This window comes from Notolepis coatsorum (genome assembly GCF_963971535.1).
Source record: "Notolepis coatsorum genome assembly, chromosome: 18".
NCBI classification, from domain to species: domain Eukaryota; kingdom Metazoa; phylum Chordata; class Actinopteri; order Aulopiformes; family Paralepididae; genus Notolepis; species Notolepis coatsorum.
In genome coordinates, this window is record NC_140182.1 from 32,929,453 (window position 1) to 32,956,293 (window position 26,841).

The following is a 26,841-nucleotide window of genomic DNA, read 5'->3' on the forward strand; positions in this document are numbered from 1 at the left end:
CCTAGGTAAGCATATATTGTGCGTGTGAACGTTGACATGAAAAGAAAAAAGTAAAAAAAAAAAAAAGTAAAAAAAAAAGATTTAATAATTTTTTTTTTTTTTTTTTTTTAAGTACCGAAAAAAGGTACCGTTGGGTACCGGTATCGATTCACAGGTACCGGTACTGGTACCGGTATCGGTTCAAATGTGAAAGGTACCCATCCCTAGCATTGATGCCTATAGAAATGGTGAGAAACGTTGACTCATCCTTGCTGTAGTCAGTCAGTGTAGACTGCAGAATGAATGCTGCACATTGATCTAAAAAGGTGGAATAAACGTTTAGCCCAGCAGCCGATATTGGTAGTCCATCAGAAAGAAAAATTAAACACCCTCAGCCATGGGAATCCAATTTAAAAGTATGCCCTCGGGACATTGCTCCCCTTTCTATCTCCCTGGGGCTTTGTGTGTGTGTGTGTGTGTGTGTGTGTGTGTGTGTGTGTGTGTGTGTGTGTGTGTGTGTGTGTGTGTGTGTGTGTGTGTGTGTGTGTGTGTGTGTGTGTGTGTGTGTGCGCGCGCGCGCGTGCGTGTGTGTGCGTGTGTGCATGTGACTTTCTCCCAAGGGCTGGTATCTCGTAGACCAGGGGTGCCCACACTTTTTTGGCTTGCAAGCTAGGTTTTAAAATTACCTGCTCAACATGATCTACCAACAAAATAAATTTAAATAAATCCCATTGCTGAAAATACATAAAAATGTACCTTGCACCAGCACCAGGATGAAGTGACTGAGGGGGCTGTTAAAAATGGCGGGGGGGCTAAATAACAACTACAATAGCAGACCACAAGTCAGGCATGAAATAACCCTATCTGGGTTCTTCACAGAAAAGGAAAGACCATGGAATGTTAACTTTTCTTTCTTGCATTATGGGAAATGCGCTTACAATCTTCTCCAGTCGTTAGCCACATCAGTCTTTGCCCACGGTTGGGGAAGTAGAAAGCTATCCGGCTGCAAGGTAGCCTAGCTTAGCACAAATTAAGTAGAAGTAGAATCTCTTAACACATTGAGTGCCACGCCCCTTCCGGGAAGTGCATAGGCTCATGCCACCCATTAACCCCATGTAATCGGTTACCTTGTTTGTAGAGCTAAACCTATATTTTATAGCTATGGATCAAATATCATTGTCAATTGACAGTATGAACCTTCCGTTCAATATTGTTTGAAATTTTATTAGAAGGATAAACCCCTTGAGATATGCCATCTTGTTTTCGAGGGGGTCCTTAACACTTTGAGCGCCACTCACGGCTAATCTCCGGTTTACGATTGTGACGTTGAAAGCCACGTCACGGCTTTTCTCTGGATTTTTTTATTTTATTTTTATTAGCGATCTGAAATCATATTGCATCACGCGAGCCTACCGTTGGAGATCCAGGGGCCGCCGGCGATCAGATGTGAAAAAAGCGCCCCCTATCGTCTCCCAGATGGTAAATCACCCTTTTGGAATGGACTCAATGAAAATGGATGGGGGAAAAAAATATTCCAGTCCACATTTTCCAGTCCACTGATGCAGCCGGAGTTACCAGAGTTCATTCTGGAGCCTCTGAGCCGCGGCGAGCATGGGTTATACTGTACACACGTTGGATCAATATACTTATCGATTTTTTCGAATGGTGATCAGGAATTGGAATATACCATTTGGATATTATCTGATGTCAGGTAAGGAATCTATGTTATCAGTGTTAGGATAATCAGACTCGTTTTCGAGGAGATATAAGCGTTTCCACTATATGTGATATGGCTGTTTCACTGTAAAAGCCATGAGGAAATAATAGCAGCGATTATCAGCGCACGGCACGGGTGTTTGATAGTGTCTCAAATCATGTCCTTGAAATCATAAATATGTCTCTTCAAACAGGCACTTTTCCAGATGCATTTAAAACGGCTGTAGTAAAACCACTACTAAAGAAAACAAACTTAGATGTAAACGAACTAAAAAGCTATAGGCCAATATCGAACCTTCCATTTATCAGCAAGATATTAGAAAAGATAGTCTCAGTACAAATAAACTCCTTTCTCAAAGATAATAACATCATGGAGGAACTACAATCAGGCTTCAGAACAAATCACAGCACTGAAACTGCCCTTACCAAAATAGTTAGCGACCTCAGGCTAAACTCTGATGCTGGCAAAGTCTCAATTCTTGTCCTATTGGACCTTAGTGCAGTGTTCGATACGATTGACCATAATATCTTGATCAGTCGTCTTGAAAGACTGGTTGGCTTTTCCGATCATGTACTAAATTGGCTCATAACATACATTAAGGGGAGAAGGTTCTATGTTAAGCTTGGAGACAATGTATCCGAGGAACATGACAGCAATTTTGGAGTCGCACAAGGAAGCTGCCTTGGTCCATTACTCTTCTCACTATATATGCTGCCCCTCGGGGACATCATTCGAGACCACAATGTATGCTTCCAGTTATGCTGATGATACACAACTATATATCTCCGCAGAACCAAATAACACTACAGCCATACAGTCCATTACAAATTGTCTGTTAGCAATAAACAAGTGGATGAACAATAACTTCCTAAAATTAAACGAAAGCAAGACCGAAATCCTATTGATCGGCCCAAAAGCGAAAAGGGAAGTGCTTTGTAAAAACCTGGGGAGTCTGTCATCCTATGTAAAGACTGAGGTTACAAGCCTAGGTGTCATCTTGGACTCAGACCTGACCTTTAAGTCTCATATAAATAAGGCCATGAAAACGTCATTCTTCCACCTAAGAAACATAGCGAAAGTAAGACCTTTCGTAAATAAAAAGGATGCAGAGAAACTTATTCATGCTTTTGTATCAAGTCGGCTTGACTATTGTAATGCACTGTTCACTGGTCTTCCCAAAGCAACCATTGGGAAGCTTCAGCTTATCCAAAACTCTGCAGCTCGATTACTAACTCATACAAGGAGAAGAGAACATATCACTCCAGTCCTGGCCACTCTGCACTGGCTTCCAAACTCATAGAATTGATTTTAAGGTCCTTTTCCTAACATATAAAGCTCTTAATGAGCAAGGCCCAAAATACATAGCAAATTCCCTAGTTAGTTATCTGCCCTCAAGAACGCTACGGTCATCCACTACAGGTTTACTAGACACGCCCAGAAACCAAAAAAGGATAGGAAGTATGGCATTTGCCAACTATGCCCCAAAACTATGGAACACACTACCAACACACATCAGAAACGCCAGCTCTATACACATTTTTAAAGGAAAATTAAAAACGTACCTATACAGTCTAGCTTACAAATAGTTATGGCTTGGAAAAACCTGATGGATCCATGAGGCTAGGATAAGTCTTGTGGACCCAACTCTTTAGATGAGGGAACGGGTACATACGCACACAAGACGCGGCCACTGATGGGTCCATGGGACTTGGTAAAGCACTATGGACCCAAACTCTGGCCACTGACCACATGAGGGAACGGGTACATATGCACACAATACACGGCCACTGATGGATCCATGGGACTTGGTAAAGCACTATGGACCCAACTATGACCACTGATAAAAACGTAACTACACTAGCGTTATAAGAGCTAAACATTGCTACCTACCATACAAGTGCATTGGTTTAGTGCACTTCCGGTTGCTACTGAGCGGAAATGTTTGTGCGGACCTGTTCTCCCAAACTGGTAAGCAAATGACTGTTTTTACGTTATTTTCATTTTTACGTTACTATTATTATTATTATTTTTTTTTAAACATTGATCTTAACTGATCACTGTGACTTTATTGCTTTTATCGTTATTGTGTACAGCACTTTGAGCTACATGACATGTATGAAAGGTGCTTTATAAATACTTACTTACTTACATACTATCGACCATCTAGCGTTTATTTGAAAACGATTCATAAATAGACAGACAAATGATAATGTTCTGGAATATTCCAGTAAAAGGCGATCATCAGGGAATGTTGTTTTTTCTTCGAAACAGAGTGGTTTTCAAAATGCTTTAAAAAGGAAATGAAGCGATAAAAACACAATCTGCTTTGCCAATGTTGACTGGAAAATGATTCTTTGATAAGCGATGGGCAGATTAGACACATAGCATAATTTAAAACATAGATTAGGCGATATTAACGTTACATGGGCCGTGGACCGTGGCATCAACGGGGTAAAAAGGAAAACACGGCCTGGCACTGAAAGTGTTAACATAGGATACAAAACATACAGTACAATACAATACATAACAAAACACAGGACAACAAAATACACTTATACACTGACAGACGCTCTTCCAAGCTCACCCCCAGTCCACACTGATTCCTCCCAAGAGGATCACCAATATATATATGTTCCCATATAAAACACATAAATTATAGTTTGATCTGTAAACAACATGTAAGCCCTAACACAGTAAATCAGTAACAAGTGCAAGTAGTCTGTAGATGAGTGAACAAAGATATCTTAAATAACCGGTAAGAAGTGAGAGATCTGAGTGAACTAGGTAGTTTGTTCCAATCAGCTGGTGCTTTATATTTAAAGGCAAGTCGACCAATAACTTTGGTGGTTCGAGGTGTGGTAAAGAAAGGATGATCCGTGTGTCTTAAATTATAAGTTGAACTATATGGAATTAGGAACTGGGGATAATTAAAGTAAATACATTTGTAAACAAAAAGCAACCAATGAAAATGTCTTCTGAATTGGGGAGAAAGTCAGTTTAACGACTCAAACATAAGACAGTGATTGGTTCTATAAGGGCACCTCAATATAAATCTGCAAACACTATTATAAGTGACATTTAAAGGACTGAGGTTTGTTAGTGTGGCGCCTATGGTGGAGATATTAATTGAACCAAAGTAAAGAGTTATTAGAGACCCCAATAGCACACAGTTTGTCAAGAAGAAGATAATGGTCAACCAAAATCAAAGGACTTTGTGAGATCTATAAATATTGCACCAGTGACCATGTTATTGTCCATTGCTGAGTGAACATCATTGGTCAATTTCAGAAGGGCTGTAGTTATTTATCGATAATTATTTACTTTGGCACATTTCCAGTTTAATGGAGTTTCATTAGTTGTTAAAGATAGATTAAATAAGTCAGACAAAGGATATGATAATACATGAGGCAAGTTTGATTAACTTGATCTCCATACCATCTGAACCACAACTAGTACCCAAGCTTAATTCATCAATGACCTTCTGAACATCAAGCGGATGAATACTTCTAAAGGAAAAGGAGCTGTTACATCTGGTGTTATTAACCTCTTCCACCCGTGGAATATTTTCTGAAAATCTGCCTAAAATATATACCTAGGTAAATGGAATATTGCTCCACTTCTACAAGGCCATTTGCATATTATTGGTATCTAGGGACATCTATGGACCCCAGGGAATGTATTCCCAGTGTCAGAAATATTGTGTGTATTACTAGGCTTGCTTAAATTGTGATTAAACAAAGGAGAATATGAATTATGATTTTTCTTTGATCTTTGACAGTGAATAACACCATGCTAATAACCAAACATAAAAAACTGCAGTACCTTCTTGAGATCATGTGTACAAAAAATCTAAGGAAATGAATAAAGGGAAGATGATTAAACAGAAGGTTCTGTAGATACAGTACTGAATTCTCCCATCCGGACCAATGCAATTTGAAATATTATTATAGAATATAGAATAGCAGGCTTATAAATTACCTTATTATAGCCAATTCGCACATTTATGGATTGCGCCAAAGCTTATCTTTCAAATGCCAGAGTTCAATTTGGATTTAGTATCACCAGGCGTGCATAAGAACAGATAATGAAATCTACTGTATGTACAGTAGGTGTATTATCCTGGCCAGAGTGCCGCCATTTTTAAACTAATTTTAAATCCGATTGTTGCTACATGCTACAAATAGGGAAGAGAAACTAACTGCGCTCCAATATATGTCAATAACGTTAAGTTTTGTGGTTTATTATCCCGAGTAATAAAAGATATTAAAAAAATTCATAGAGAAGTAATTTGCTTGAAGCCCCATAGAGGCCTTTGGGAAGTGTCGTTCTGAAAAATTCCAACGCTCATTCAAAGCTCTCGATGTCCTCTTCAAAATGGTGTCAATAAAACTACAATTCCCATCTGTACATTTTTCAAGATGGCTGACTTTCGCGACCAAAACAGCACATAAACGAATACTAAAATCGCACTAATAACACTTTAACCTATTAGTAAACTAACATATTGATGATAATATACATTATAACTGCAGTTGTGACATGGTTATGATGTGTATACTTGAATACGATTGACAAAAAAAGCTATACTTTTGTCACACAGTCTGGAGAGGTTGATTTATGACGTGATGTCATTTGCGGTCCGCCCCTGGACTGCACGGGCGGAAGATGTTAAATTAGTCATATGAGCAGTATCTCAGAGTTCTTGTTCCTTCCCTTCATATACTCGTTGTTGCAGGAAGTGACAACGTGTTGGTTAGTCTCCCCTTTGACACATCTGGGGGTGTTGCAAATGTAGATTTTATGGTGGTTTTTGTTCTGGATCTATTGTGATGTTTCCTATTGACCTGTAAAGCCCATGGGGGCTTGGACCATCGTTTGTGTGTAATATCATAGCTGGGACCATCATTTTGTGTGTGTGTGCGTGTGCGTGTGTGTGTGTAATATCATAGCTGGGAACATTGTTGTGTGTGTGTGTGCGATAGCATAGCTGGTGAGAAAACGTTGGTGTCCACTTTGTTGCACAGATATGCAATACTTAAATCCTAGTGGCGATATGATTCTTAAAAACGTTTTTCATCCCAACAAAGGACGTAGCAAAGGATATGAAAGAAAGCATAGGAGGAAGGTAGAACACGTGCGTCTTCTATACCTTCTTGATGACGGGGACCTTGTTGTAGTAGCGGATGGAGTCTTTACCCAGGAAGTCGAACTCCACCACGTAGTCCTTGCCCTCCAGCTCCTGGTGGAGGCTGATGTGCTCCACGCGCAGCGAGCAGCAGCCCACCGTGTCTGCAGACTCCCCCTCCTCCTTCTCGTTACCCGCCCTCAGCGCCAGCTGTGAAGAGGCGGGACGTCAAGTCATCCCATAATTAACTAGAGTGAAAGCAATACAATTCCAGTTTTAATTTCTTTGCATACACATATAATAAATAATGTAGTGATTTATAGTATCCTTGTTTTTTCCCCTTCATAAATAGTATGTTGACCACACTACTATAAATACTGCAGTGATTAACCACTACATACTGTAGTGATATAAATCAAAAGGACGTTGATAAACTGATCCATGCTTTTATCTCAAGCCGACTTGACTACTGTAATGCACTCCTCACCAGCATAAAAAAAATACGGAACATGGAACGACTCCGACTCGTTCAAAACTATGCAGCTAGGCTATAGACCTGTTCACTGTCCACGTCAGATTCAGAGTGTGTGCGCGCATCGAGGGGGCAAAAGGAACATAATCCTGGTCAGAACAACGGGGCAGACTACAATATATTTGCATTTGTTAGCCGTGCTAGCGATCTAAACAATCAATCCATGCCAAAGCTAAATATGTAAAAGGTGAAAGACTCTCACTCACAGCCGTGCTGATTTGGCTAAATGACATTCAGCCGTTTCCCCCAACTTTTAGTCAGGGGAGTGCCATGGTTTCTCCATAGATAGATTCTAATGACCGGAAACTATTTTCCGGGAGGTTTCAATATCAATTTTCTTCTCATTTTATGCCAGTCTATAAATATGCCAATTTTGTGCACATTTTATGCCCATGACTATTTGGCTCTCTGGCACATGACCACCTGTTTTGGAGTAGCCAATCAGAATCAGACCTAGTCTATGAAAGAGACCAGGGCTCTCCGTTAGGCCTTTCACTCCGTGCCGGAGCCGGTTCCCCGAACGTAATCTCGAACCGGCCGGCGCGTTCACACCGGGAATAATTGGTTCGGAACACGACGGAGGCTTTAGTTCGGCCCTCTAAGAAAACACTGAGCACAGATTTTTCATGTTCCGAACCAATTATTCCCGGTGTGTGAACACGCCCGCCGGTTCAAGAAAGGCCTATGTGAGCATCTTAGCCAATCAGAAGCAGACCTTGTCTATGAAGTAGAGGGCCACGGATCTCTGGCGATTGAACATCTGTCTGGACTTGAGGTCCAGGTGGTACTGGTTCCGGATGTCGTCCACACAGCACTTGAGCTTGCGAGCCACCTCGTACTTCTCCCAGTCCTTCTCTCCCTGAGAGACACGATACAAACAACATCTATTCATTTCAAATGATTAGTGCAATATCAACATATTAGGGCTGACCCCTTATTAGTCGAATAGTCGACTAATCGATCGAAAGGAGCCGTGGTCGACTGCCAACCTCTTAGTCGAATAAAAAAAAATAGAAATATGAAACATTTTCAATAACATCATCAATACAAAGCAATACATCAGAAGAACGTAAGGTTATTGATACACAAATGATAAACATGCAATCACAATTTTGTGAAAACACAATAACGATTCGAATTTTAAAGTTAAAATGTGTAAGGCCACCTCTGCACCAATACCCCTCCCCAACCAAACTCCTGAAACGTGACCGTTGTCCCTTGATGTGTTCCTTGACCGGTGTCCCTGTGACTAGGCGTGACTGGGCCACACCACGCTCATGAGGCCACCATGTCCACCCCTCACTGCAGCCATACAGTCTGAGCAGGAGCACAGGTGAGGCCTTTGGGTTCATGGCTCAGTCACTGGTTGTTGTTCTGGTCTGTTCACACCTCTGTCTTGCTTCACTTGCTCAAAGTAGTCTCACAATCTGACACCTCGGGGACAAAGGGTGCATCATACCATGAGTCTTTTCTCATCTAATTTCTGATCTGTTGGGGAGATTTGAACAATTTCAAACAATGAAAAAGAAATCACCCAGCTCTCTCTCTCTCTCAAAAACCGGGACACAAATGACAAGATGACAACACTGTGAAATTGCCAGATCACAATAAAAGATAAGTCTGGTTTTCAATTTGAATGGTTTCAAATGCTGAAAAAACTATATTTTTCTCTCTCCAACAGTCAGCACAGAATGCCGTGTTCCTTACAAAGACAGCTTGTGAAATTGCATAGACACAAAAGAACACTCATAAAAAAGATGTTCACATAATAACCTCCTATCAAGCACCTTTTGAGAACTACAGCTCTCCACAGACTCAATAACTGAGTCAAATATATAGCGTTTGAATGAGTGGATACTTATCCAGAACAGCCAATAATACTCAGCGGGGACAGAAATAAATCTGTTGGACTGAATGTGTATTCTGCAGTATAAACACCACACTCAAGTGGAGGCCAGGTGGAGGCCAGGTGGAGGTATCAGGTGGAGGTATCAGGTGGAGGTATCAGGTGGAGGTATCAGGTGGAGGTATCAGGTGGAGGCATCAGGTGGAGGCATCAGGTGGAGGCATCAGGTGGAGGTATCAGGTGGAGGTATCAGGTAGAGGCCAGGTGGAGGTATCAGGTGGAGGTATCAGGTGGAGGTATCAGGTGGAGGTATCAGGTGGAGGTATCAGGTGGAGGTATCAGGTGGAGGCATCAGGTGGAGGTATCAGGTGGAGGTATCAGGTGGAGGCATCAGGTGGAGGTATCAGGTGGAGGCCGGGTGGAGGTATCAGGTGGAGGTATCAGGTGGAGGTATCAGGTGGAGGCCAGGTGGAGGTATCAGGTGGAGGTATCAGGTGGAGGTATCAGGTGGAGGCCAGGTGGAGGTATCAGGTGGAGGCATCAGGTGGAGGCCGGGTGGAGGTATCAGGTGGAGGTATCAGGTGGAGGTATCAGGTGGAGGTATCAGGTGGAGGCATCAGGTGGAGGTATCAGGTGGAGGCCAGGTGGAGGTATCAGGTGGAGGTATCAGGTGGAGGTATCAGGTGGAGGCCAGGTGGAGGTATCAGGTGGAGGTATCAGGTGGAGGCGCCAGGTGGAGGTATCAGGTGGAGGTATCAGGTGGAGGTATCAGGTGGAGGCCAGGTGGAGGCATCAGGTGGAGGTATCAGGTGGAGGTATCAGGTGGAGGTATCAGGTGGAGGCCAGGTGGAGGCATCAGGTGGAGGCCGGGTGGAGGTATCAGATGGAGGCGCCAGGTGGCGGTATCAGGTGGAGGCATCAGGTGGAGGTATCAGGTGGAGGCATCAGGTGGAGGCATCAGGTGGAGGCCAGGTGGAGGTGGAGGTATCAGGTGGAGGCATCAGGTGGAGACCAGGTGGAGGTATCAGGTGGAGGCATCAGGTGGAGGTATCAGGTGGAGGTGGAGGTATCAGGTGGAGGCATCAGGTGGAGACCAGGTGGAGGTATCAGGTGGAGGCATCAGGTGGAGGTATCAGGTGGAGGCCGGGTGGAGGTATCAGGTGGAGGTATCAGGTGGAGACCAGGTGGAGGTATCAGGTGGAGGCATCAGGTGGAGGTATCAGGTGGAGGTGGAGGTATCAGGTGGAGGCATCAGGTGGAGACCAGGTGGAGGTATCAGGTGGAGGCATCAGGTGGAGGTATCAGGTGGAGGCCGGGTGGAGGTATCAGGTGGAGGTATCAGGTGGAGGTATCAGGTGGAGGCCGGGTGGAGGCCTGGTGGAGACCAGGTATAGGTCTGGTGGAGACCAGGTATAGGTCAGGTGGAGGCCAGGTAGAGGTCTGGTGGAGACCAGGTATAGGTCTGGTGGAGGTCTGGTGGAGGCCTGGTGGAGGCCAGGTAGAGGTCTGGTGGAGGCCAGGTGGAGGTATCAGGTGGAGGCCTGGTGGAGGCCTGGTGGAGGCCAGGTAGAGGTCTGGTGGAGACCAGGTAGAGGTCTGGTGGAGGTCTGGTGGAGGCCTTGTGGTGGCCTGGTGGAGACCAGGTAGATGTCTGGTAGAGGTCTGGTGGAGGCCTTGTGGTGGCCTGGTGGAGACCAGGCAGAGGTCTGGTAGAGGTCTGGTGGAGGCCAGGTGGAGGTCTGGTGGAGACCAGGTGGAGGTCTGGTGGAGGCCAGGTGGAGGTCTGGTGGAGGCCAGATGGAGGTCTGGTGGAGACCAGGTGGAGGTCTGGTGGAGGCCAGGTGGAGGTCTGGTGGAGGCCAGGTGGAGGTCTGGTGGAGGCCAGGTAGAGGTCTGGTAGAGGTCTGGTGGAGGCCAGGTGGAGGTCTGGTAGAGGTCTGGTGGAGACCAGGTGGAGGTCTGGTAGAGGTCTGGTGGAGGCCAGGTGGAGGTCTGGTGGAGACCAGGTGGAGGTCTGGTGGAGGCCAGGTGGAGGTCTGGTGGAGGCCAGGTGGAGGTCTGGTGGAGACCAGGTGGAGGTCTGGTGGAGGCCAGGTGGAGGTCTGGTGGAGGCCAGGTAGAGGTCTGGTGGAGGTCTGGTAGAGGTCTGGTGGAGGCCAGGTGGAGGTCTGGTGGAGGCGAGGTGGAGGTCTGGTGGAGGTCTGGTGGAGGCCAGGTGGAGGTCTGGTGGAGGCCAGGTGGAGGTCTGGTGGAGACCAGGTGGAGGTCTGGTGGAGGCCAGGTGGAGGTCTGGTGGAGGCCAGGTGGAGGTCTGGTGGAGGCCAGGTGGAGGTCTGGTGGAGACCAGGTGGAGGTCTGGTGGAGGCCAGGTGGAGGTCTGGTGGAGGCCAGGTGGAGGTCTGGTGGAGGCCAGGTGGAGGTATCATGGTCATGTCAGCGGAACTGGCTTGAGATGACATGCGCTTTGTGACATGGCGGCATGTCATCGCACTGGAAGAAACCACGTGAAGATGGGTAAACTGTGGCCACAAAGGGATGCACATGGTCAGCTACAATATGCAGGTAGGCTGTGGCGTTTAAAACAATGCTCAATTGGCATTAAGGGGCCTAATGTGTGCCAAGAAAATATTCCCCACACCATTACACCACCAGTCTAAATGGTAAATGGACTGCCTTTATAGAGTGCTTTTATCCAAAGTGCTTTACACATGCTTCACATTCACTCACACACCGATGGCGGAGGCGACCATGCAAGATGCAAATCTGCTCACAGGGAGCAGTTAGGAGGTTAAGTGTCTTCAACACGCTGCCGGGAAGAGCCGGAATCGAACCGAGAACGTTCAGATTACCAGATGACTGCTCTACCTCCTGAGCCACTGTCGCCCCATTAACTCTGAAGTCTGAGCCGTTTTGTGATATTTTAGGTTTGCCTGGTCAACCTTTATAAAACTGCTTGTAAAACCCCAACCGTGTATTGTACAACGAAGTGATGTACATATTTATTTATCAGAATATATGTGATTCAGTTTTGTCAGACCAAGGTATACATGCATTTTACTTTCACAAGGCAGGATGGATCCATGGATGTTGTTTACATTACAAATTCTGACCCTCCCATCTGCATGTTGTATACAATTGTCACTTACTTTTAAACACAAATCCTCGTTGTCATATGTATAGTGTTTATATACTCATTCCATTTCCTCATTCCATTTGTGCAATATACAACTAGTACTCTGATGAGTCCAGCGCTGCTACTGCCGAGCTGACCCGCTTCTCTCATCAAACGTGTTTCATTGTGCCGTTGACCTTGTGTTAACATACATATGACTAATAAAGAAACTTGAACATGCATGTCGGAGCGGAAATCAATATCTGTCAGACCAGGCGACATTTTTCCAATCTTCTACCGTCTAGTTTTGCTGAGCCAGTGCCCGCTGCAGCCTCAGTTCCTTGTTCTCGGCTGACAGGAGTGGAACCCGGTGTGGTCTTTCACCGTCATGCACGTCAAGGTTTGACGTGTTCAGAGATGCTCCCCTGCGTACCACTGTTGCAACACATGGGTTATCCGAGTTACTGTCACCTTCCTGTCAGCCTCAACCACTCTGGCCTCTCTCCTCTGCCTTCTCTCTCACTAAAATAGGTGGACTATTTATATAAAGCGGGGCTATAGACTGCGATCAAAATGCATATACTGTACAACCATTTGAGTGGAGTTGAGTTTAGAGTTAGAATTCCACGTGAGTGCATGGGATTCACGTAAGTAGAGGTAGAGTAGAGGACACGGAACGTTACGAAAAGTAAAAAATTAAGCAGTCTATAGCTGATTATTTTAAAAAGCTAAATGAGGCGAGGAGGATGCTGGTGGGGAGGGAGTCGACGAGAGGTTCAGACTCCAACGCCACTGATGATGAATGAATTTCATTTCAGTCTTATTTTTATTTTTATTAAAAAAATATAAACGAAAAAGGTGTAGGCTGAAGCCGAGGCTTACCCTTTTTACATTACATTATTAATAAAAAAAACAAAAAACATAATTCAGTACAGAATTGAGCAAAAACAAAACGTTACGGAAGTTTTATAGTTATAGTGTAGTTATATACAGTAATATATAAAAAGTATACACGTTTTTATTTTTGTTACGGTTGTAATAGTTATATTACATTTTTATAAGGATTATAATAAAGTTTAATATTTATGCATCACCTTATTCACCATTATACATTATTAAATGTATGAATCGAACTAGAAATGTTTAATTCATTGTCAGCTATTCCACAGGTTTACTTTAAATATTCGATAATATATGATGAAAGTGCAGGCAGGGAGAGACCGGCTGAGCCAGTGAAGAAGGAAAGGGACTCCTATTGACCACAATGGCCAATGCAGTACGCGTGGTTGTGGTACAAGGGGAAAGCCATGCCGTGTGTGTATTTTAGGCAGCGTGGCCCATCCATTGCAGGCAACTCTAAATGTGTTACTGGGTCAATATACAGTACAAGCTTGAAACTTTGAAGTTGTACAACAAACACAAAACTTGCAGGGGCCGATGCCTGACCTCAAACACTGAACCCCTCCTGACTGCCTTTCAGCCGTTCCATGAGAGGAATCAAACACTGAACCCCTCCTGACTGCCTTTCAGCCGTTCCATGAGAGGAATCAAACACTGAGCCCCTCCTGACTGCCGTTCCATGAGAGGAATCAAACACTGAACCCCTCCTGACTAGGGATGGAAATCGAGAATCGGAATCAATTGGGAACCGGTTCCTAATAGTCCGATTCCTGGAATGGCATGCCTCAGTGACTATCGATTCCTCTTATCGATGCCATGTTTTTCCGACAGTTGCGCATTTAAAAACAATAACGTTAGCGCCACGCAGGAAAACCTAAAGGGCTCGATATTGCGACCGTTTTGAGAGAGAGAGAACACTGAGCTGGCCTTTATTTATACAGGTAGGTTATTGCTAACAAATTATCTTTTGCAATAACGACCTGTTGAATGCAACTACAGTTGAATAGATTAAATTAGTTCTCAAATACATTATTTTATTTAGGTGTATAGTTCATTATTATTATACATTTTTTACAGTTTTTGTATTTTTCTGACATGGGGGCTCAACAATAAATGATAAATGACAATCAGAAATGTCAAGTTGCATGTTGTTATTCTAACCAGCTTAGTTCTGTTGCATTTCCAATTTATTTATTTAAATTATAAATGTATCAGGAATCGATAAGGGAAGTGATAAAGAATCGTATCGATAAGCAGAATCGATAATGGAATTGTATCGATAAAATCTTATCAATTCCCATCCCTACTCCTGACTGCCTTTCAGCTGTTCCATGAGAGGAATCAAACACTGAACCCCTCCTGGCTGCCTTTCAGCTGTTCCATGAGAGGAATCAAACACTGAACCCCTCCCGACTGCCTTTCAACCGTTCCATGAGAGGAATCGCTCAACGGATGAGAATGAAATAGTCATCAAGTTCAACACTGCCTGTAATGTAACGAAAGAGGAACTCCCGTTCACAAAATCTTATTTTTTCAATCAAATCATTTAAAAAGTAAAGTAAAAAGTACACACAATTTTTTTTTAATCATCATAACTTAGAAATTAGATTGCATAGGTCTATGAATCGAGATCGCGATTTGTTTTCGATTAATTGCCCAGCCCTATATGAACGGGTTGAATGTGAATCCAATTTATGGCAACGACATGTCCTGTCGCCAGTTTATAGAAGTGATATCGGACAACCTCCGGGTAAAAGACTGGTGACAGAATTGTCTCCGCCCCCTACTTCATTTGATAGATAGTGCCACTGATGTCTGCAAAGAATGTGAGATTGACTATGCCCCTTGATCATGGAAAACCGTCCTATTATCCTAATTGGCCATATTGAGGTTGAACACGGCCATGCGCCCAGAATGTAAGGGGTGTGTCTCATTTCTGTTCCCATATAATGATAAATAATAGTAATGAAAAATGCTCTATAAGTTGAATCTAGAATTGAATGTATACATTTCAATGCAAAAGATAAGAGTATGCAAGGTGCGATCAAGGTGACCAATTGAGATGAAAAGATGTTTATTTATCGCCTGTTGGTACAGAAATGTGTTTTGTGTTGGGACACACAATACTGTGTTAAAAAACAATGTATTTAAAAATGTTTGGCACACAAAGACCGAACTGACGCAAACATAGGTAACATTTGTCAAAGTATTAACTTAGTGCAAACAAACAAAACAATTAAATCTTTTCTATTTTTGTGGCCACATTATAGACAAAGGCAACATAAAGTATGCATATGCTCAACCAGCACTAGACGTTCTTATCGAAAAGGAAAAGTCACTGTTATTTAAAATAAATAAATCATGTGTACTAAATATATATTTACTTTTTAATTGCATGAAACATTATGAAGTATTCTCTTATGCCGCTTTTCACTGCATGGTACCTAATCGACTCGACTCGCTTTGAGTGTCCTGGTAGCCGTATCTGAAGTGACGTCACACGAGGAAGTAAATAGTCAACAGTAACACACAGCGTTGGAAGGAGAAGCCCTGATGATATACTATCAAGAGTCAAGTCAAGAGTTTTATTTGTCACGGCATACAAGCATAGTGAAATGCAGGGGGTCTTGCCCGCAACGATTGTGCAATAATACAATAAGAATACGATGAGAATAAGACATTTGTGCATATAATACAAGTAATAAGAATAACACATAACGGGTAAATGTACATAAAGTTTACAAAGGCATGGTAAGACATGCTAAGGTCCGGCGATAGTGCAATACACTGTTAGCTACGGATGAGGCACTGGGTCTTATGTACACTACTATACAATGATATACAATCTACAGTTATACTATGTGTCCTTATGCTAGCTTGCTATATCCATCTGTTTACTATACAAGAACCACTCCCGTTCTTGTTTTTAAAGTGACCTTTCATTGTGTAAAGTGACCGTTGAGTGAGCGTATACAGTGTGTGTTGTGTGTGTGCTCATGTGTGCTTGTGTGTGGAGAGTTCAGTGTTCAAGACTGATGGCCTGGGGGAAGAAGCTGAGCCGAAGTCTCTCTGTCCTAGTTGCTGGTGTTCGCAGGCGTTTGCCTGACCGCAGCAGCTTGAACATGCTGTTGTTGGGGTGGTGAGGGTCTTTCATTATTCTGCAGGCTCTGGATTTGCACCTCTTGTTATATAAGACCTGCAGGGGTGGTAGTGCAATACGCGTATTACGCTCAGCTGAGCGCACCACTCTCTGTAGGGCCTTCTTGTCCTGTGCCGTGCTGTTTCCATACCAGGCAGTGATGTTTCCAGTCAAGATGCTCTCTACAGCTCCGGAGTAGAAGGACTGGAGTATCTTCCCCGATACTCTGAACTTCCTTAACTGTCTCAGGTGGTAGAGGCGCTGCTTCGCCTTCTTTACGACTGAGTCTATGTGTGTTGTCCATGTCAGGTCCTCTGAGATGTGGACCCCCAGGTACTTGAAGCTGCTCACCCTGTCCACGGTAGCCCTGTTTATCCTCAGTGGTGTGTGTGTGTCCCCTGCTGTGTTCTCCTAAAATCCACGATCAGCTCCTTGGTTTTACCAATGTTCAGGAGCAGGCTGTTGTCCTGGCACCAGCGTTCCAGTACCTCAACCTCCTCCCGGTAGGCCTTCTCGTCATTGTCAGAGATCAGCCCCACCACCACTGTGTCGTCCGCAAACTTCACTATGGAGTTGGAGCTGAACATGGCCACACAATCATGTGTGTATAGTGAATACAGCAGGGGGCTCAGGACACAGCCCTGGGGGGACCCGATACTCAGGGTGATGGTGCTGGAGGTCTGACCGCCTGGGGCCTTTCACTCAGAAAGTCCAGTATCCAGGCGCTCAGAGCGGAGCTCAGACCCAGCTCGATCAGCTTGTCCACCAGTCTGGTGGGGACTATGGTGTTGAACACTGAGCTATAGTCAATGAACAACAGTCTTACCTAGCCACCCTTAACACTTTGAATGCCCATCACGAGATATCTCTGGTTATCAGCCCGCCCCCTGAATGCCCATCACGAGAATTCTCGTTTAATTTTTTTATTCGCAATCTGAATTCATATTTCATCAACCGAGTCTACCGTTGGTAAACCTGCCCCACTTCTCACGCATGTAACCGGATCCGATCAGATTCATTGTGGACCCTCAGCACAGCGTGTAATATGTGTTTTACAGTATACGCGTTGGATCAATAAAAGGATTGATTTTTGGAATGGCGATCAGGAATTGGAATAATCCATTTGGATACCATCTGATCTCAGGTAAGGAATCTATTTTACCAGTCTTAGGATAATCAGACCTGTTTTCACGGAGATATTTAAAGGTCAACCTCCACGTTGTATTTTTGTTCAATAAACAATGTGGACTAGGCCAACAGTGGCTTTCATGAAGAAGGGAAAAAATAAGTATTGAAATTGACCCAGTTTTAGCGTTTTTATCAAAACATTTTGTCTGCCCAACACAATCAACATGCACATGCATATTTTAATCAATGGTTTATAACGTGCACGTGTAATGTCGTCACAACAGGTATTGGTCACCAGGGGGCTCACCAGGGGGCGCTGAGAGTCACACAGGGGGCTCACCAGGGGGCGCTGAGAGTCACACAGCTAGTGGCAGGCAGAGAGCCTTGCTACCATAGATATATGCTTGCTACTACTAGCCGAATGGAAATGTATCTGTTTCACCTCACTATTGCTCCGTGATTATAGCCATCCATCCATCTCTAAAGCTAACCACTATTTGTAAAAGCCACAACCACGTTACCATATTTGTAATAATGTAAATCATTGTGTCGTTGTACACATAGTGTTTATAACGTTAGTAGATAACATAGCTTAGCTTGGTAGCTATTGTGCTAACAACATATCCCGACATCCGGCTCGCTGGCCGGCATGAACGGCCGACCCAAAATGGTTCTCTCCTCTCTGTACACCCCGACCCGTCCCCACGGGTGCCCTGCCGGGGGGCCCATGGACGCGACGGCGGCGGCAGCCGCAGGGCGCCCGAGCCCGCAAAGGCTAGTGTTACACGATAGCTATGAGCTAACTAGCGCTGCGGGCTCCGGCGCCCTGCGGCCGCCGCTGTTGTAGAGTCCACAAGCTTCACTCGGTGCATCAGTCACGAAAGGGGCTATGATGAGCTTGGCAAGCCAGAGTAAAACACAGTTTTCATTCAATCAATCAATAACAACATTAACCAGACTCTCGTTGTGTCTATTATGCTAACGCTAACGTTACCTCATTGTGTCTATTCTACACAGATAGCCTCTCGTGTCTATCTGCTAACGTTAGCATTAGGCTAACTAACGTTACGTCCCTAACCCCCAACAACAAGCGTAACTAATCAGCGATCTTTTTGTCAGACTAAACTCTCCGCTCGGTGGCAAATTGTGTTGATGTCTGTTTTGTTTCATCAATAAATGAGGCAGAATACACAGTGACTGTATCCTTTTTTATTGCACTTGTTTCTTGCTGCAAACATACAAAAGACATCCTACGCGAGACATTAAAGATGGCGGCGTTCTGTTTTCGTTCAGACTCCCCAAACAGTGACGTGTCTCTCTTCTGACCAATCAGTGGTCTGCAGTTTTTCACGTGTCATTTCTGGAGCTCTCATGCTGATCATCAGCAGCCCTGCCTCCCCACACGGAGACAAAACTGAGTACTTTATTTTTGTGGAAAAGCAACATTAGATTCGGCTCATTAATATGCAAGCCACACCTGTTGTGACGTCGGCGTTTGATAAGCTTTTTTGATTCGCGCGTGCATGTTATTCGTGCGTGGACCTTTTTAACTCTTTCAGAGTGGCATTTCCGGTGTCAAATGGAAAAAAATAAATAATGAAATTATATACCAATGATGTAAACTACCCATAATTGATCAGTAGGGTTTAACCTAGAGGTTGGGCTTTAAGCTTTTCCCCTATATGTGATATGGCTGACTGTGCGAGCGATCAGGAACTAAGAGAATCGATTTTCAGCTTGCGGCACCAGCGTGCATACGTACACATATACTATCGATAATCTAGCGTTTACTTGAAAACTATTCATAAATAGGCCGAAAAATTACAACGTTCTAGAATATTACAGTACAGGGCGTTTATCACGGATTCTTTTTTTTTCTTCTTGAAAACGAGGGCTTTTCAAAATGCTATAAAACAGAAATGAACCGATAAAAAAACAATCCGCTTCGACAATGTTGACTGGAAAATGAGTCATTGATAAGCAACGGGCAGATTAGACACATGGCCATAATTTAAAACATAGATTAGGCGATATTAATGCTAACATTGAAGTGGATGGTGGGCATTCAAGCACTAAATGTGCACCCCCTGCTGGGCACTGAAAGTGTTAAACCAACAGCCAATAAATGTGAAGTTATCTTTGAACCTCTTGTCAAGCCTCGTCAATATACCCCCCCTTCCCCACTAATGGAACTAATGGAACACAGCGAAGTGACTCCGCGGTTAGCTCACAGGGCTAACGCTAGTTAGCTTGCGGCTACGTTATAACCGAACAATACCCACACGCCCCGAATCGTGGAGGTCGTATCGAACGGTGTACGGTTCGAATGCGTACCGTTCCACCCCTAGTAAACACCCTCAAATTTAAGCTGAAATCTTATATTGTATTAGATTCTAGTATTCAGTTGGATACAGTTAATATCCATGTTGCGTTTGGAGTTGGAGATGAGCGATGTGTTGACAGTGTTTTGTGTTCTAGTATATATAAATTATATATATGTAACGGTTGTGACATCGTCACCTCAAACTTCGATGCCCCGAGGGAGTTTCGAACCCGGGTCTCCCACGCTGCGTGCAACAGCACAGACCGCTATACCAAGAGGTGAACTCACTGCTTTGTAACATGTCTATGTGTATTTTGAGGATGAGAGTGAGTTTAACCCATAGCACCGCTACTCACCCCAGTCACTTCACAACATCTGAAGTCCTTCGTGACTGCGCTTCGCGGTACCATCCGTTACATATATATATATATATAGATAGGGGACTTTGTGTTAATATCCAGGTTACCTTGAGTTTGGAGTTGGCGTTGAGCATGATGTATTTGATGGATCCCTGGATGTTCTCCGTCCAGCTGGCCAGCCATGTCACTGCGTTGTCATGGCGGACCTCCTTCCACTTGTGACCAGCAGGGGCCGTCGGAACACAGGAGTCCCTGTCAATAAGAGACCAAGAGTAGGGATGCACCGAATGGGAAATTCTTGGCCGAAACAGATACCGAAAATAGAAAACAGTTGGCCGAAAACCGAAAGCCGAAAGGCCGAAAATGATTCATAGAATAGAATTTTTTTTTACCAATGTTGTGGAACATTATGATTATGGAAAAATATATGATTATGGCTAAACTTAACTTAAATAATCACTATTATGGGTCCATAAAACATTTATTCAGCACTTCTGAATGCATACAGTACATTAATTCCATCTTTTCTCTGGCTGCACAGCGGACATCTGTGCTCTACTGAGCGCACCTTTCTAGTCCCCAGCTGAATATGCTCGCTTGACTCGGCACAGTAGACGCGCGACAGACAGACAGCGTCAATGTGAGAAACACAATCCCCCCCCCCCCCCCCTCTCGCTCTGAATAATATGCATATTAGATCACTCGGTGATTAACCGCGACGGGCATATAGTAAATAAGGATATAAAAGCATGTTAAAGACGCATTTATTGGACGCGTTGCGCGCAGAGTTTACATAGAAACAGCGACTCCCGACAGCGCGACATCATCACAACAACACGCGTTAGGTTACAGGTTGTTTCTGTTTCGGTGACATATTTTCGGTGAAAAAACTCTTTCGGCCGAAAGTTTCCGGCCACCGAAATTTCAGTGCATCCCTAACCAAGAGGAAGAGATGTAGGCAGGAGGAGTGATGAGCACAGTGAGGAAAGGATGTACAGGTAGGCAGGAGGAGTGAGGAAAGGATGTACAGGTAGGCAGGAGGAGTGAGGAAAGGATGTACGGGTAGTCAGGAGGAGTGAGGAGCACAGTGAGGAAAGGATGTACTGGTAGGCAGGAGGAGTGAGGAAAGGATGTACTGGTAGGCAGGAGGAGTGAGGAAAGGATGTACTGGTAGGCAGGAGGAGTGAGGAAAGGATGTACTGGTAGGCAGGAGGAGTGAGGAAAGGATGTACTGGTAGGCAGGAGAAGTGAGGAAAGGATGTACTGGTAGGCAGGAGGAGTGAGGAAAGGATGTACTGGTAGGCAGGAGGAGTGAGGAAAGGATGTACTGGTAGGCAGGAGGAGTGAGGAAAGGATGTACTGGTAGGCAGGAGGAGTGAGGAAAGGATGTACTGGTAGGCAGGAGGAGTGAGGAAAGGATGTACTGGTAGGCAGGAGGAGTGAGGAAAGGATGTACTGGTAGGCAGGAGGAGTGAGGAAAGGATGTACTAGTAGGCAGGAGGAGTGAGGAGCACAGTGGGAATAATCTAGTTAATCTCGACATGCGACAGGATTTAGATTTCACTGCCATTAAAAGCCATCTAACAGTCACCCATAGTGTTAATGTCACTGGTCATACTGTACCTCTGGCTATAAGGGGTGGGAATCACCAGAGGCCCCACTATACCATATTGTCATGATGCCATTTGATGATGCAGAGATTCACACTATTACCCCAGATCTCCTCCCTTGCTGAATAGGAGCCCCGACCGACCAGTAGGAGTCGCAGTTCACGACCAGGATACATACCCCACCGGCTTCCCACCGCTAACACTGCCAATTCTGTTAGCAGGGACGACTGACCAAGTCGGAGGTACCGATGACAGCTGGATTCGATCCCAGAGTCTCTGCAGTGGTAGGCGAGTGCTTAGTCCACTGCACTGCCCAGCCGCACTTCATACCATTTATTACCTTTTTTTTCAACTGCAAATGATGTCCCAAAGGGAAAACCTTCATCTCAACATCAACAACTGAGCTATTTTTGCTCTGCTCCATCCAAGCAGTAGCTGATGTGATTTGAGATGATGCCTCACATATCACCCCCCCCCCCCCCCCCCCCCCCCCCCCCCCATCCCCACCACCCCTGTCTAACGTGGTACAACATAGGGTATATTTAGGTCCATGATAAATCCAGGGATTGCATGTATTCCTGTCATGGCTGGACTAAGTGGCTTGCTCTGCTGGCGATAGTGAAATCATCAACTCTGATTCGTCTGCTTTTGTGGGGACAGACAGACATACATACATGAATTGATTTGATCTCAGTTGATCTGAACTGAAATTAATTACATTGACCACTGGGGGATAGAGCGGTATAAAATGTTTGCCTCTGATAATACGATTTGGATAATTGGGAGCTTGACCCTGCACTATGGAAGATTGCCACCTTATGGGCATTATATTAACTGCACTGTCAAAAAAAACTTTTAACAAGAAAATAACGTTTTTGTCTCAGAAAAAATTGCCTCATGCTTTAAAATAAGAACAATGCCAGATATACTGTATAAACATGGCAAGGTTCTATTTGAACAAAAACATGCAACACTGGGTGACAGTGGTTCAGGGGGTAGAGTGGTCATCTGGTAAGTGGAAGGTTCCCGGTTAGATTCCTGGCTCCTCCCAGAAGCGTGGTTGCTTCTGCCATCGGTGTGTGAATGTGAGGCATGTAAAGCACTTTGGATAAAAGCACTATATAAATGCATCCCATTTACACAGATATATCGTTTATCAGTAAAAGGCTAACATTGGCCCATAATATCAGCTGACCGACATACCCAGTCTTCTCGGAGTCTGTCTAGCCCTACTTTCTGAGTCTTAATTGATATACCCGGTCCGTTTAGCCCTACTATTGAGTCTTAATTGATATACTCCCGTCTGTCTAGCCCTCCTCTGAGTCTTAATTAATATACCCTGTCTGTCTAGCCCAGGGGTCAGCAACCTTTACTATCAAAAGAGCCACTTTTCCCCCCTCCCACAAAATAAAATGCTCAGGGAGCCGCACAACCTATTTACCCTTAAAATGAAGATAACAGTGTATAACGTTTTATATATCCCCAAGCATACCCCACATTTAGCATAAAACGCCTGACAATTGCATACCCAAAGTAATTTGCGATTTATTATACTTTATACTTATAGCACACAGTTTGTTGCATTAATGGAATTATAAAGCAACAAAAAGAAAAATGTAGACTTTTTATTGCTGTTGTTACCTGTTATAACAAAGGAAAACCTCAAACTCGTATGAAGGAAAAAATACTGGCTGTGTAGACCTATTTTTAAATAAAACACAGAAGAGGAAACAAAACACTGGTGTCTGTAGACTGACTTTGAAATAAAACCCTGAACTATTCAGGTATATTTGAGTCCTTCCCTTATTTGTGGAACATTTATAAAATAAAAAGTAGTCTACTTTGAAAAAATACTACCATGTGTAGACCTACTTTGAAATAAAACACAGAAAAGGAGAAAAAACACTGGCATCTGTAGACCTACTTTGAAATAAAACCCTGAATTATGCAGCTCTATTTGAGTCCTTCCCTTATTTGTGGAAAATCTATAAAATAAAAAGTAACTTTTTCGTTGTTCGCACATTTCGCACCACATATCAGGCATACAGGTAAGCCTGCATAGTTAGTCGTGAAAGCAAATTAATCTGTCCACGCTGAATTAAACCCTCTATTTTCCTCAGACTTTCCTTTTTCTGGATGTATCCATGGTTAGCTTACTGGGGGGTCGGAAACTCAAGATTAGCCACTTGCAGACGGCAGGGAGAGGCGCGGGGTGTGACGTACTGTATATTTTAGTTGATGAAATATTTTTTCATTTCAGTGTCACAGTATGACATCGATCTCCAAAAGAAGAGAACAAAAAAGAAATAAAAAAGAAAAGTTTAAAAAAAAAAGGAAAAAAAATAATTTTTTTGGGAGACCAGGGAGCCGCAGCTGATTGGCTAAAGAGACGCATGCGGCTCCGGAGCCGCAGGTTGCCGACCCCTAGTCTAGCCCTACTCTCCGAGTCTTAATTGATATACCCTGTCTGTCTAGCCCTACTCTCTGAGTCTTAATTGATATACCCCGTCTGTCTAGCCCTACTCTCCGAGTCTTAATTGATATACCCCGTCTGTCTAGCCCTACTATCGGAGTCTTGATTGATATACCCCGTCTGTCTAGCCCTACTCAGAGTCTTACTTGATATACCCCGTCTGTCTAGCCCTACTCTCCGAGTCTTAATTGATATACCCCGTCTGTCTAGCCCTACTATCGGAGTCTTAATTGATATACCCCGTCTGTCTAGCCCTACTATCGGAGTCTTAATTGATATACCCTGTCTGTCTAGCCCTACTATCAGAGTCTTAATTGATATACCCTGTCTGTCTAGCCCTACTCTCAGAGTCTTACTTGGAGCAGTTGATGATGACATCCTCCGGCTGTATTCTCTTCTTCAGCATGCCCATCTTGGGGTGTTCGCCCCGCCCTCGGAACAGCCCTGGGGGCTCAATCTTGAAGTTGCCAATGCGTTCCTTGTGGCGGTCCAGGACACAGTAGCCAAACTCATCAGTTATTTTCTGGTTGACCCCCTTCACAATCTGCAGCACCGGGGGAATAGGTTAATGATAGCAATGATGACAATGGATCCATGTAGCATGTATACCATATTGGCCCCAATATAAGGTATCTTTTTTGCTGAAAATTGCAATTTTGCAGACCAGAGATTCATTTTAGCAACATTACCTTTAGCGATATTATTTTTAGCAATATGTTGCCAATTTCCCAGTAAGATATTATGACAATCTCTCGTTTAATTTGATCCATTCTAGTTTAGCCCACTACAGCTTTGGAAAGACGGTAACCGTACGATGGGATGATCCACTGGTGCATGCTTATGTTTCAGAGGGTTACAAGTAGGCCAAGTTAACCAAGCAGGAGTTATAATTCACATATTAAATTCATGGTGGCGAGCTTCGAATAGAAATAACCTATGGTTCCATTTATCCCTTTGAAAATATACGATATAAGTATAAGCCAACTTTGTTTAATTCAATGCGTCTGTATTACTGGTACATTCTAGTTCTCGGGTACCTCAGACAAAGAACCATATAACTCTAGACGTTTTCAGAGGAACAACGTCTAAACATGGTAGTTGTGTCATGTCATAGTTAGACAGTAGAGGCAGAGTAGTATCTTGTGATATATCATATTCACACTCCCAAGTGAGTTGGATTGATTTTTACAACTACATGTGCTGTCCCAGAAACATTTCTCTTAACACTTTGAGTGCCAGCAACGCGTTGTCGTTAGTGCATGCCGACCGTTGAGTGCCGCCAACGCTATATAGCGTTTGTTTGTCGTATTTTCTTTTATTGGCGATTTGTATTCAAATTTCATCAATCGAGCCTCAGGTTAGTGTTGCAGACTCTCTGAGCTCAATTGGGAAGATACCGCCCCCTATCGTCTCTCCCTGTGTAACTGCACCCCATTACTTTAGACCATAGATGTCAAACTCATGGCCCGCAGGCCAAATGTGGCCCGCCACGTCATTTGATGTGGCCCCCAAGAGCTCTGGTACATTTTTTAAATTTTTTTTTAATTAAACATTAATCTTGGGTTAAAAAATAGCGGCGTTAAAAGAATTGTGGGTTAATGCGTTAATAAAGCTTTAACTTTGACAGCCTTAGTTATTACACATTCTTAAACATACATGTATGTTGAACATCTGAGGTATTGATGAAGTAACAAAGGAAAAAAGCCAAAAGCACTTACTCCTCAGACATTCTTTGACAATTTTACAGCCCAAAATACAAAAAAGATCCAGGCGGAATAGGTAAAGGGTTGAAAAAATATTGTCTGAACTGTCAGATGCAAACTGGCTGTGTGACATAACCGAGCATCTCGCTCAATTGAATAAGAAGCTGTAGGGACGCAAACAAGTCCCACCCAAAACTTGACCAATATAGTTGTGAACTGAGACAACCCTTATTTTGTTATTTTTTAGTACAGTTACAGTTGTGTGTTCATGCAGACACATAATAGCAATTTCATTACGAATTGAAAATGGGGGACCCTGATGTAAACAAGTCGAAAGTCTCTCTGGTCTGCATCCCCTTAACAATTGTGTGTATTGAGCTGTACTGTACTGTACCCATTCTGCAATCTGTTAATTAAAGTTAATTAAACTATCTTCCATTAGTTGGATGGAATATGTATAACTTGAATAGGTAATAAATACAGAAACAACATGTTTAACAATATATAAATGAGTACGGTAGCTACATTTATTCTACATTAACATTTATACGGTCTTTGGCCCTTTGAGGGCAAACATAATGCTGATGTGGCCCTCTGTGAAAATGAGTTTGACACCACTGCTTTAGACTGATACTTTTCCGTCAAGCCAACTGAAGAATCCATTGCCGGCCCGGAAAACGCATGGATTATGTATTTACAGTACCCAACGCTGAATCAATAAACACGATCAATATTTGGAATGGCGATCAGGTATTGGAATAATCTTTTTGGATAACATCTGATCTGAGGTAAGGAATCTATTTTACCAGTCTTGGGATAATCTGAGCTTTTTTCACAGATATATCAGCGTTTGCCCTATGCGTGTGTGTGTGGCTGTGATCGCTGATCAGGAAAT

The 26,841-nt window shown here is 43.7% G+C and overlaps 1 protein-coding gene across 1 annotated transcript in view; it reads right to left on the reverse strand.

The window, feature by feature from the left end:
* The window catches only part of LOC311245311 (DNA topoisomerase I, mitochondrial), a gene marked incomplete at its 5' end in the record, with an annotated part of 133,821 nt that overhangs the window by 47,371 nt on the left and 59,609 nt on the right, over positions 1 to 26,841 (reverse strand). Inside the window, 4 exons of the mRNA XM_084335147.1 lie at positions 6,846 to 7,031; positions 8,069 to 8,212; positions 20,268 to 20,412; positions 24,600 to 24,787. Coding sequence (XP_084191273.1) covers positions 6,846 to 7,031; positions 8,069 to 8,212; positions 20,268 to 20,412; positions 24,600 to 24,787 — 663 coding nt within the window. The remainder of the gene's footprint in view (positions 1 to 6,845; positions 7,032 to 8,068; positions 8,213 to 20,267; positions 20,413 to 24,599; positions 24,788 to 26,841) is intronic.